General features: G+C 36.3%; 1 protein-coding gene across 11 annotated transcripts in view; it reads right to left on the bottom strand.

The window, feature by feature from the left end:
• LOC660533 (titin) overlaps nt 1-13,501 on the bottom strand; it is a 132,339-nt gene that overhangs the window by 66,268 nt on the left and 52,570 nt on the right. For 9 of the 11 annotated variants that reach the window (XM_064359771.1, XM_064359761.1, XM_064359762.1 and 6 more), the window contains 8 exons: nt 13,129-13,488; nt 12,930-13,030; nt 12,703-12,883; nt 12,576-12,653; nt 9,921-10,025; nt 1,806-3,378; nt 1,524-1,753; nt 33-1,397 (listed from right to left, as the gene is read on the bottom strand). In XM_064359771.1, the coding sequence (XP_064215841.1) occupies nt 33-1,397; nt 1,524-1,753; nt 1,806-3,378; nt 9,921-10,025; nt 12,576-12,653; nt 12,703-12,883; nt 12,930-13,030; nt 13,129-13,488 (3,993 nt within the window). The remainder of the gene's footprint in view (nt 1-32; nt 1,398-1,523; nt 1,754-1,805; nt 3,379-9,920; nt 10,026-12,575; nt 12,654-12,702; nt 12,884-12,929; nt 13,031-13,128; nt 13,489-13,501) is intronic. The other 2 variants (XM_064359763.1, XM_064359765.1) reach the window with 2 other exon arrangements.

Raw genomic sequence — 13,501 nt, 5'->3', positions numbered from 1 at the left:
TTGAAAATGAACAAATGCAAAAAATTACTTACTTTCAACGACCATACTGGCCGAAAGTTGCGCCTCGCCAAGTGCATTCCTCGCCACCACAGTATAAGTACCCGAATCCTCCTCTCTCACACTCAAAATATCAAGCGCTACGTAGCCAAAATCGTGATATGTCTGTATTCTATTGGCACTCTGTATCGGTTTGCCGTTAAAGTACCATTCAATCTTCAAAGTTAAATCACTCTGAGGTTCAACACGGGCCTCAAAATGCGCCCGCTGTCCCTCAACAATCTTATTAGTACCTTTAAGTGGTCCCAAAAACCTGGGTTTTTGCGTTACTTGAACCTCCTCTTTGGAGGTGCGATTATACCGGCTGGAGTCCTCCAAGTATTGGATTTTTTCAAGTCCGCCGGGGTGTTGAGAGTCAAAAATAATATCTTTCTTGCTGACCACACTCAACTGGGCTGTGGTCACAGCTTGACCAAGGGCGTTAAAGGCCCGGCAAGTGTAGTTACCAACGTCGTGAATGGTCACTTCTTTGATGGTGAGAGCAACGTATCCAAAATTAAAGAAACTAGTGATTCGGGAACTGGCTTCAACTGGACGTCCGTCCTTCAACCACTCAACTTTAAGGGTTGAATCGCCGACTGGTTCAAGTCTGGCTTCAAAATGAGCGAAACCTCCTTCCCGGATCCCGACTTGGTCTTTGATCGGGGTTTTGAATTCTGGTGGTTGGGAGCTTTCGGGGGTTTCCAGTACGTATTTCTGGTGCTGTTGTTGTTGGTAAGCTTCCAATTCTTCAACTTTCTCGATATATCTTTGTTGTTCCGGGATTCCCAAATCACCGGTGACTGTAGACCTGGCGTAAACTTGCAAAGTGCCACTACTTATGGCTTCCCCGAGTCTATTAACAGCCCGCACAGTGTAAGAACCGGCATCTTCAGCCCGTAGGTGCATAATATTGAGAGAAACGTAGCCAAAGTTGAAGATCGTGGTGATTCTTGAACTGGCGGTGATTGGTCGACCATCTTTGTACCACTCCACTTTCATGGTGGGGTCACTCACGGGGGTTAACTGCGCCTCAAAGTGAGCGTTGCGACCTTCTTGAAGCTCCCCCAGGTCTTGGAGTGGACGGATGAAGTGAGGCTTCTGGTTGATTGACTCTTCGAGACTGTCGCTCCTTTGGTACTTGGAGTAGTCTTCTAGTTGTTGGATGTATTTGAGACTGTCAGGGTGTTGGCTGGTTTGCTCGATGGAAGCTCGGGGGTTCACACTAAGCATGGCTCGGGATTCCACACAGCCGGTGGAGCTGGTGACGCGGCAAACGTACTCGCCACTGTCTTTCAAGACGAGGCTGATGAGGTCGAGGGCGATGAAGCCGAAACGGAAGATGGAAGTAGCGCGAGAACCTATTTTTACAAAGTTTAGAATGACAAATGTTCCAAAAAAAATGAGCAAACTACTACAACAGAGATTACGTATGCATGCAAGATTTCAGCATATTCGAATAACCAAAATATTTCAGGGGCACTTACTAGCTTCCAGGGGTCTTCCGTTGATGAACCACTCCACACGCATGGTGGGGTCGCCAACTGGTTCAATCCTGGCCTCGAAATGTACTTTTCCTCCTTCAAATTGAACAGCATCATGTAGAGGGATAATGAACTGGGGTGGGGGATAAATTCGGTCTTCTTCAGCGGCGGGGGCATGAGGCTTTGCGCGTTCAACGTGTCGGAGGTAGATGACTTCTGGGCCAGGTTCGGGTCTAAAATTTTTAATGACTGAATGAAGGAATTTAATTTTCGCCTGGTACTTACTCAGGTTCGATGATTTTGGTCGGTCGAGGCAGATGCAGACGTTTGGGTTCCTGCATCGGCCCTTGTGGCGTTTCGACAAACAACCTAGCGCGAGTAGCGGTGGAGCCGGCAACATTCTGTGCAGTACATTGGTACCATCCAGCATCCGACGCCTTGGCCCTTGCTATATCCAAGGAAGTGGCTCCACCGTCAATCGCGATCCGCACTTCGTGGCTACTCGCCAAAGGGACTCCGTCCTTCTGCCAAGTGATACGTGGGGTAGGAGTACCAACAGCTCGAGCGTTCAGTAAAACTGGCTCTCCTTCCCTTACATTTACTGTAGTGAACCTTTCGACGAACTTGGGAGCTACCACTTGCTCCTTCTCGATTACGTTCAAGTTGCATTGGAAGGAGGTCTCTCCGGTTTTGTTCCGGGCCACGCAAGTCACCACTCCGGAGTCCAAGCGACTCACTGTGGTGATCATAAGGGCGTGGTTTCCGGACTCGTTGACTAGGATTTTGTGGTTGTGGTCGTCGGTGACTTGGCGGCCGTTTATGAACCAAGTGACTTCAGGGTAAGGTCTTCCAGTGACCCTACAGTCAAAACGGGTCATTTTCCCTTCAGTGACGTCCCGATCACCGCAAACTCGGACGAAATTAGGAGCGAGGGTCTTTCCAGTGTCGGTTTGCTCGACTTCAGTTTGCTGACTCTTGAAGGTTGATTCATGGATTAAACCTTCTTGGGTTGTGACGGGTTCAATAGCCAAATAAGCTGAAGAAACAACACAACCTTGCGGATTTTCAGCCAGAAGTGTGTAATGACCCGAATCTTCAGAAGTAGCTTGCTTGACTCGTAACGAAGCTTGATTGTTTGAGAAAGTGGTTTCGTATTTTTGGGTCTCTGTGATCCTTTGGCCATTCCTGAACCATGTAATCCTGGGTCTTGGGTTGGCCGAGAGTTTGGCTGAAAACACCGCATCTGAGCCTTCCAACAGTTTGGAGTTTCGTGGTTTTTGGGAAATTTGGGGCGGAGCTGGAGGTCCTAAAGACCGTTCCACTGTAGTGGAAATTTGAACATCGCTTTCACCAACATATCTCCTAGTGATCGACTCGCGGAAAGACACTTCTCGGAGTAGTCTGTACTCAAAAGTGTCAATTTTGAAGTCCTCTTGGACGTAAGTTCCGTTCGAGTAAGTGGTGGTTTGTTCGTGTCGTTGATAGGACTGTCTTTGGGGCATTTGGAAGCCTTCTGGTTGGATGAACACTGAGCAAATGGCGGCGCCATATTGGTTTTTGGCCGTACAGACGTATTCGCCTTCGTCTCCGGGGCCTATTTGGTTAATCTGGAAAGTGATATCTCCAGTCGTTTCGTTGTAAGTTAGTCGGTGCTTGTTGGAGGAGAGGAGAGGAGCGCCTTTGCGCGTCCAAGTGACTTCCGGTTGCGGTTTGCCGGTGACACGCCCTTCGAAAGAGGCTACGCCTCCTTGGGCGAAGCGGGCGTTGCTAAAAACTTTCTCGAAGACAGGGGGCTGGGCATTAGGGCCGAAACCGGCGATTTGCTGGTAGCCCTGTTGCTGGATCTGGCCGCCTTGCACTAGAAACGTAAAGAACGAAATTTACCAAAAGGATTGTTTGAGAAATTGGTAAATTGTTAGTGCCATTATGAAGGAATTAGTTAATTAAAATACTCGGGAAAGTCTCTGATATCACTTGCAGGTCCGAATTTTCAAAGTTTTTCTCCAAATATTTTTTTATTAGGTTTCTTGGTTTCGTTATTTTTTTGCAATTTGGAAGAGCTTTTTTTGTTTTTTTTTGTCAGCATTAAATTTTCTAGCAGTTTTTTGGCGATTTTCTTGTAGGTTTGTCCAGTTTTTTTTGTATCGGTGATAATATACCTATTAATTACAATTAATTTATTTCTATGTATTTACTGTTTTGACCTTCCTATAGTATATTTAATTTTAAGGCAAAAAATGTTTTTTTAAAATAGTGATTTACATCTTCGTGAGTTTTTTAATTTTAATTTAGCCGAAAAATTAGATAAAAAACACTGTGTCGGTCATGTGAATGTAGTTAATGATATTTTGTGCTTTAGAAACTTTATGCAAAAAAGTTGTTTGCCTATTAATTTTTTTATTATTTTATTGTAATTTGTTTGTTGTTATTTGTGTGTATTAGACTAATTTTTTTTCAAAGAATAATTCAAAAGTTCGTTTCTAGGTTCACAGAACAATAAAACTAAATTCAAAAACTCATTTTGCTTATGAATTTAGAAAAAAAATTTGATCTGAGTTTTTATATACGTTCTTCAGGATTACTATCTAAAACTTAGTCTAACTATACTAAGATATCACTTAGTTTTTCTTTTTTCCTAACTCTTTTAGCAATTCAATTCCTCATTTTTTTACTAATTGTTTTACACAAGTTTCTTAAGAGTTTGATCTCAATTTTATTTAAAAAATCGTTTTAGTGATTTTCTATTAATAATTATTTGATCAGTTTTTTCTTTTTTTTTTAGTTTAAACAACTCTCTAAATTCCTACTTTTTTCAATTCTTGCCATTTTTTATTGTTATCAATAAGTAACGAAAGGTAAAAGAATTAGTAGAAGTAGTGACATTAAGGACAGAATTGCAGTAAATTACAATTTAAAATGCTTTGGAAAATTTTTACTTGCGGCTTACAGATTTTTATTTTGATGATTTTTCTATAAATGTTTTGTTTTTTTTAGAGTTATTTCTGGTAATTTTTATGTGTTTCTCAGCTTTTCATTATTTTTGTTGGCGCTTTTCTGTTTTTTTTAGCAATTTTTTTGCATCTTTGAGAAACCCACTTTGACTTATGAATATAATTAACAATTTTCTTAAGTATAAACAGTTAATTTTTTTAATAATAAAGATACGCTTATTAAATTTTGTTTTAAAAATTCTAGACTAACAAGTCATATTTTTTTTGTTGTGCTTTTTTCAGTTTAATTAGACGCCACTTCTGTGAAGTTACGCTTAATATGTGTTGTTATTTTTTCAGATATTTTTTAGATTTGCGATGTTTTTTATGTGTAGAGAGAAGTGGTATCTTCAAACTTGATTTATATTTTACCTTCCTGCACCTTTGGGAAAATCTTGATATGGACTCAAAAATTTTTTTTTGTCCTTATATTCTTCTAATATTATTCAGGTTGTCTTTTTTATTTTGATGTTTTTTTAGACTCTTCTAAATATTTCTGTTTTTTTCACTTTTACTATGGTTTTTAATTTTTTATTCTTTTTCGTTTTTTTATTAAATAAATTGTATTTATTTTGTCCTTTTTCCGTTTTTTTATTTTTTAATCGATTTTTATTTTTTATCTTGCTTTTTTATTTTTTTGTGATCCTTTTATTCCTGTTTCTCCTTTTTTTACGTTAATTCTTCGTAATTGTTTTTTGACTTGATTCTTTAACGTTTTTTCTTTTTCTACAATTTTTTAATTCTTTACCAATTGTTTTCTATTTTTTTTAGTAAATATTTATGTAACTTGTATTTTATTTTGTCTTTTTTTTCTTTTTTTCTCTTTTAATCAATTTTTATTTTTATCTTGCAATGATTTTTTAAATTTTTTGTCATTTTTTATTCCTTTTTTTCCCTTTTTTAAGTGTTTTTTGACTTGATTTTTTGCTACCATTTTTTATTTCTTTATTTTTTTTTCCATTATACTCTAAACCTCTTTCATGTAGCTAATTCTAAAAGGAATTTTATCACTGAAATTAAAACAAAGGCCAGATTTAAATCATTTATTATTCAGCCTTCCTGTACATATTTTTCTTAGATTTATTGTTTGAAATTAAAAATCGCGAGTGACAACTAAATAATCTTAACTAAATAACAAACAGTTCTCTTTACAATTTCCCTTTCTAAGCACTGTTTTGTTTAATTTTTTTGTCAAAATGCTGTTGTTTATTTGAGATTTTTTGGCACAATACAATACAAATTCCGTCTTCTCCGTGAATCCCCGAGGTCACAAATCGAATATCCCGCTTGTGGCCATTCCCTCGCCACATTTTTCGAATGACAGAGTCGGAGTGAGGCGACTGGACGCCCGGCTAGCGACTATTTTCGTCTTGGATCGCGTTACAGGCGTCCATTTTAGGAGCACCTATTTTTATCATACCAATGAGAGCATTTGATGCTGCCGTTCATAAATTATGTAAATTTATCGAATGCAGGCCAGGATTTGGAATTTTTCATTTCGAAATCACCGATTTTCGGTCGAAAGCCTCCGTTAAAGCCTAATTGGATTTACGGTGTTTTAACGCGAAGCTGATTAAGTGCGCTCTCAACACACAACAATCGTATCTGTTTTATGGATGGTTTGGCCGCTTGTTCGGAGAAACGTAACAAAATATAACGATCATGTTTATTTAATTAGCTCATTAATGGCGCTAATTGTGAGGAAATGCAAGTGCAATCTGGCGCAGGGATTACGTTTTCTATTTCGTTTTTAATTTAATTTGGTGTTTTACGGCAATGTGGAGCACGAGCACAGGTGGATTCAATGTGGTACATCTGGGGGTCTCAAACCGATAAAAGCTCGACAATATTCAACACATGTGTTCGCTCAGGTCAATAGCTTATTCTCTAACAAGGGTTTTTATCTTGGGTTTAATCACTTCAAGTTATGCTTTGTGCAAATTGAAATAGAAGGTTCTGCTTATCAATCACAAGCGACGCCAGTTGCTCATTTCCGCAAAAACAATTGCTATTCAAAAATTAATAAATTGGTAGTGTGATTAATCAAAAATGTTATTAAAATAATATACCTATCAGTTTTTGGTATTTTTTTTTCTTTTCACTCATTTTAAACTATTCTGTACTTGTGTGCAATTTTTTTTAAATAAACTTTGATAATATTTGTGTTTAATATGTTAATTAATTAATATGTTAATATTTTGTTTATTAAATATTTTGCTTATTTGTTGATCAGATCACATACTACAACCTTGTCAAATTATTTTACTCCAAAGCCCTAAATAATAAAAAATGAACGTGGTAAAATGTATGAAAAATAATTAAAAAATAATACAAAAAACTACACTTTAGGTAAATTAGGTAAATAGAAAAAAATAATTTAGACCGAATGTAATGTTTTTTCCTTATTTTTTTGCTACAAAGTTTAACATGGCTTAGTTAGAAAAATTAAAAAACTGTTACAATCTTTAACAACTCGCTGTTAAACACCGATAGATGAATAAAAGTCTTAAGATTTTTATAGTTTTAGAGACGTTCTGAGTTGTGTTATAAGAAATCAAATGTCTTAATTAGAAAAAAATTTAAACAATTATGGGCTTATGGTTAACAACTTGCTGCTAAACACGAGTAATTTTTTTCCAAATTTCTTTGAATAAATTAAAAGAGAAATATGGTTATTAATAATAAGAATGCGAAAAGCTTAAAGTTCGAAGACAGTTGTTATGCAACGAGCGTATGCGAGTTACATACCTAGACACCCAAGAAGATTAAGCGTTTTCACTTAAGTGTTGTTCATTTTTTTGTTGGAACCTTTTAATTTAAAATACGTTGTTATGGAAAGCGTGTTTTAAAATATGTAGTAAAAACATTAATTTAAAACACGCTGCTATGGAAACCGTGTTTTAAAATAACGAAAACTCGTTGCTTTCGAAAACGTGTTTTAAAATAGTTTTATAATCTAGGATTCGAGTATTAAAACTAAGACTCAAAATGTTACTAACGAAAAAAAAAAGACTTTTTAAACATCTTGGTTTTTAAAAAATAAAATTATATTCTTATTATTTTAATACAATCAATAATATTTGGCTGTTAATTAAAGGCGTCAATCAAGTTGCAGTTTCTTTGAATCGTTAAGCTTTATGTCAGGAATTTAAGTATTTAAAAAATATTATAACTTTAAGAATGCCTTATTAAACAAATTCCAAGATAGAGAAAGAAAGTAAGTAAACAGATCACTTGAAATTTTTATTTTTTGGTTTTTAATAAATCACATTTTTGACCTTTTTAAGTTTTTGTCAATTTGTGTTGAAAAACTGAATTTTTTATCGTAAGATCTTAATATTGACATATTTTTTTTAATATTCGTTAAGAATATTTAATTACAAGCTGGTATACTCTTCAATAGCTCTTTTTTAAACAAGGATAGATTCATCCTAAAACACATTTGACAAATAAAAAAAAAACAATAGATCTATTGTTTTTTTGGTTTTTGAGATTTTTTGATAAGAACACTGGAGTTTTTAAAAACTTTAATAGCTCATCGTTATTAAACAGGAACAATTACAGTGGTGTTAGATAAATAAAGAGAAAAACTAAAATATTTAGTTCCAACTGTTTTTGATTTTTAATCCCTTTTCCAAGAACACCTATAATTATTATAAAGACCTTTGCAAATTGTTGTTAAAAAAGGACAGATTTATGCCACATTCCGTTAGTAACAATGAAAGAAGAAGAAGCTGTTTTTTATTTTTTTTCCAGTATTATTAGTTTTGCACATAATTCTTCAGTCTGTTTTTCCTTTATTTTATAAAAGTTTATCCACCAGTGACCACAATTCGAAGTCGGTCCCAAAACCCCGTTCTAATTGCAATTAGTGTAATAACTCCTCTATTAATTTTCTTGTAATTACAAAACGGAAACTCTGATGCACCGCCGACTTTCAAAAATAAACCAGACGTAATCAAAATGTGTTACCACTCGTAAATTAGGTGCGGAAAAAAGCCTCAATCGTTTGCGCAACCGCATTTTGTGGTGTTTATAAAACAAAAATTTCTCATTCGAGCAAGAGAGCCACAATAACACTTCTCTCAACTTATTTTTAAAGCTGATTGATTCGCTAGAACACTTGCCAAATCCTGTCACACTGCTACACCGGATTTTGTCCGAGCTGATGCCAATTTTTTCAAGTCGTTAATTACGACCACTCGTATGTCAAAATGCTTATGGTAACAAGCAGAAAGGGGAAGTTTGTTTTTTTTTAGCACCGTCATGGGTCTCATGCATGAGGAAAGCTGAATGTTTTTGATGAGAATGAATCGCTAGCAAGCATGAATGAAGCAAATCTTCTAACCTGTCGTATGACCGGTGACTTGTCTGGTGACATGCTGCTCAGTCCTGACCACCCTCTGCTGAGTCTGCTGAGTTTGCTGAGTTTGCGACATCTGCTGCTGCCGATTCATCTCGTCTCACCACAAAAATCCGCACAAAAAGCAACACAGAAGAATTTTTCGAAAAAATAGTAGACAAGAGAGTAGAACTTAAAATTAGCACAAAAACACTATTGCAGAAAAAATCGTCTATGTATCACGTTTCGTTGCCTTCCACGGCTTCAGTTAGCAGAAGTTCAAGTCATCATCCCCGATTCTTTACCAAGACGTCGGTCGTTTGCGAATTGCGAGCGAAGAATGCGCGATAGGGCTCTCCCACTGCGGACGCCTCGACTGGTGGGGGCCTAAGGGGGCTATTTTCAGCGCTACTGACACGCGATACGTGACGATGCTGGCCTGGTTTGCGCTGCTCTGACTCAGTTTTGTTAATTCGGAGACGGCAATTAGCGCTCTTTAAAAAGGGAAGGGATTCCCACAGCTAAATAATTTTCTTCGACAAATGTTCCAAAAATTGGAAAAAGTCCACGATCAAGCGACAGTTATTTCCATAGTTTTATTACATTTGCTCTCAAAATAACAAATTCGTTGGCCAAATCCATCAAGAGACTAAAAATATTTTCGATATTTTCAGCTGGACCACTGTTTACAATTTTGAGGGAAATATGTTATTGATTTTATTTTACGCCAAAAATATGCTTCCTCTTACGTTTTTCGCTTCACACTTTAATTTTCCCAGTTATTTTACCTTTTTCTTCATTTAGTCAAAAGCGGAAACATTGTATTATCTCTAATTAAATCTCAAATTCAAATGACAGCGATGCACCACGGACCGTGTAATTGCATAAATTAATTAAACGTGGCTCAATTAAACGAGTATCTTCTTCATAAGGATTTATTGTTAAAAAAGTATCAAAATATTTACAAAAGTTTAGTAGATTTTAGCATTGTTAATACAACTAATCCAAGTGTGGCTAATATTTACAATTTTTTTCAGTGATTGTTATGAAGAGGTCCGTTCGACTTACCAGCTGAAGGCGATTCAGGACGTTGGTAGAATTGTAATTCAGGTGAGACGCTCCTTCGACCGGTTTTCAGCTGCCGGTAGGTTCCATACATGTGCGATGGGACTCCTGAAAAAATCATAAGAAATATTTAATGGAAAATTCATCAGATGCGTTTGATCATTCTATAAAGAGAAACTATTTGTTGAAAATAACCCGATAAATTTTCAGTTTTCAGCGTGATATAATTCAATTTTTTCTACTATGGTTTCTTAAGCTCGAAGAAATTCCGTTCAATCATTCGCTGAAAATAGATAAGCTATTACTATTACAATATGGAATTCGCGTCTGAAAGTATGCGATTCCAAATTTAGAACATCCTGAATTCGAACATATGGTGCAACAATATAACTTCGAATCCTGAAAATTTTGCTGAAATCAATCCAAGTGCGTAAACAAACTCAATATCAAATAAATGTCAAGCGTGATTTCACTAAAAGTATCATCGGTGGAGTCATATTAAGGCTCGAAACAAGTAAACAATGTACACTTTTGAAATATTGAGCTCTGTAGCCAAGTTTTGGGACGCAAACTATTCTTAGAGCGAAATGAGTCAAAAGGGTGCAATTTTTAAAAGCATCTTACATTATGTAGGCCGAAAAAACCTTGGGATAAATTCCACAAGTTGAAAGTCAAGCACGCAAAAATTTTGGGTTTCTGAGAAAAGTTCAAAAAATAAACAGGAAATTCCTTAAGAGCGATAGGTGTCCAAGTTTTTGCCTACAAAGTTTATTTAAGTATCAGACTTTAAAAATAGTAATATTTTTTTTTATAATTTCTCAGTTAGGACTTTCCAAGCAGTATCTCGTTGACTTGTTGATACATTTTTTGGTCTTTTTAGTAATCTATTGCAAAATTTTTGGTTTAAGAAAAAAAGATAGAAATAATAAAAAAAACTAAAAAATAATGAAATAACTAACTGTTATTCTTCTCTTTTTTTGTATATTTTTCTGTTTTTGTTTTTTTTCTGTTTATTTTTGAAATCTGTAGCCTTTTAAAGTTTCACCTTTTTTGTCATGGAAGATGAGAAGTATTTTTGGAAGATAAGAAAGAGTTTTGGTTAAAATTACAATCTTTGAATTGAATTCTTGGAACATTTTCTTTCTCGGTATGTTTTGTCTAGATTTTGAAACAGTTGTTGGGCATAAAAACGCAATTATTTCTAAAAAAAACGCTTTTTTAAATTAAAAATAAAATTAAAAATCGCATTAGCACAGAGCTTTCCTCCAAGGAAGATTTTAATCGAGTTCATTGCGCTCCTTCCGCTGCCAAAACCCCAAATAATTAATTTCTTGGCTCTAGTTGCAATTCGCAAATTACCACTCTTCGTAATTGAAACTAGGTGTTCGAAAAGCGATAAACACCTAACTTTAGACGCTGAATAAATAATTTGGCACAAATTGCGTCCCAGGTATTACTCACTTATTCTAAATCGGATTCTTTGTATTTTTATTACAGCGTGACGAATTTTTACGGCCAGCGAATAATTTCTCAAGAATTTTGAACAAAACTTTATTCAATCTATCGCGTAAACAATTGATTCAGATGATTGGACCCACGTATGATGGAAACTTGCCCAAAGTGGTCCGAAAATAGAAACGTATGTGTGGCAGCTTGCATTTTATTCGGCTTATTCGGGGTGTGAGGAATGACGAGGGCAATTGTGGCTTTCAACACCTCATTACTTGCAAGAGAGTGCAGCAAAATTGGTATTTCGTGTGATGATGCAACAACAATAATAAAAATAGAAGAAATTGGAAGATTTTTTTAAACAATGACCTTGAAAGTTATTTTTAAATTGCAAACTCTCGAATTGAAACCCATAACGACCATGGAAAGCTGTTTCCAGAATTAAAATTAGCAATTTGACCCAATTGCAGTGTGCTTCAGTTTTTACTGTTCAAAAATCTATGAAATAAAATATCGTGAAAAGTTTCTATAACAGATAAAGCTAAATGTTGCCAAAGTTTTTTTTTCAGTACTTGTACGTGTTCTTTAAACATATTCTTTAAGGTACAGGTTTGTGACCAATCAGAATGCAGCACCACAACCAATGAAAACCAATTATTATTATTATTGTCTGATATTTTGAGTCTTCTTATTATGAAAAAATAGTATATGCAAATGCAGCTCACATTTGTTGACTTTTGAGACACTCGATACATTTTTACATTCGTATCTATACTTGTTATATAAAATACTATTAAAAAATAGTTAATTTTTTGCGTTCTTATCACCTAAATTAGGCAACTTTTCTAGCTACGATTAAACCCACACCTCCCTGAAAGATAGAAATAGAGGGGAATAGTAAGGAACGGAGACCCAACACCAAGAAAAAGAAGTAAAATTGCAGAAAAGCTTTAATATCGATTATAACAGACACAACAAATAAATATAATAAATAATCGAGTAACAAATACAAAGTCAATAGCAGTAGACTATAACTAGACATGACCAGAACGGTTACTTCTAGGTAACAATACCAAAAAAGTTAAGTACGCAAACACAAGCATCAAATCGTATGAAAGAAACAAATAATGATTTGGCAGTGTCTAAAGCGACGTTTTTCCCAATTAGTACCACCACCCAATATCTAAATGTAAGACGAACGGCGCTCACCTGGTACTTCAAGTGTTGCTGTGGTGTTAACAGTACCCACAGAATTGGTGGCAGTGCAAGCATAAGTACCTGCATCCTCTGAAACACCCCGAATTAATAAAAGGGTAAAAAAATGGGTTAGTAGTACCAGGATAAGCCTGGGATATGGTCAATCGACACACTCCATTCCGGTAATGTAGCTGATAATCGTTGGAGTTTTCGATGATTCTGCCGTTTTTCGACCATAGGATGTTGGGCGGTGGTTCCGACTGGACGATACATTCAAATTTGGCGGGCTGGCCGCTCACTACCGCGATGTTGCGAAGAGGCTACGAAAAAAATTAGTTCAATCTTTTTAAAGTTTACAAAACCAACCGTTATGAACATGGGGGCGCGAGCCGAACTTTGCAAAACTTTGGTACTTCCGGGAGTGCTGGGGCAACTGGGGGGAGTTTCAGCTCCCTTTCGACCCGAAGCTACAAACACAAGGACAATCAATACACAAAAATTGAAGCGATTCAACGAAACACAGACACACTGAAGCGAAAATCAAGCCAAACCGCACACCAAGTACCTGCGATAGTACTGTTAAAAGCTGGAGATGTGCTAGGCAAACTAGGCGACAGTGAAACAGGACTACAAGAAGACTGATCCCATCTTGAGGCGTGCAAGGTACTACCTCGCTTTTTGCTCTCGCCTTCGTACTCCGACATTTCGCTTTCGGAGGTCGGTTCCCACTTTACGTTTTTGCGGGAGGTTTCGTGGTAGACGGGCATTTCGATGTCGGTGGTGCGTTTCGGAGGCTCGATTATTGTTTTCTTGGGGACGGGGATTTCCCCTTGTTTGCTTTCGCCGGGAAGTATTATCCCGAATTCGTAACCGAAGTCGTACTTGAAGTAGATGAGACCTGTATCGGGGTCTACGTGCTTGGTACCTAGAGAAGGTTA

This window comes from Tribolium castaneum, chromosome 1, assembly GCF_031307605.1.
Source record: "Tribolium castaneum strain GA2 chromosome 1, icTriCast1.1, whole genome shotgun sequence".
NCBI lineage: Eukaryota > Metazoa > Arthropoda > Insecta > Coleoptera > Tenebrionidae > Tribolium > Tribolium castaneum.
Note: the sequence above shows the minus strand (reverse complement) of the source record. Positions and strands in the feature narration are given on the sequence as shown.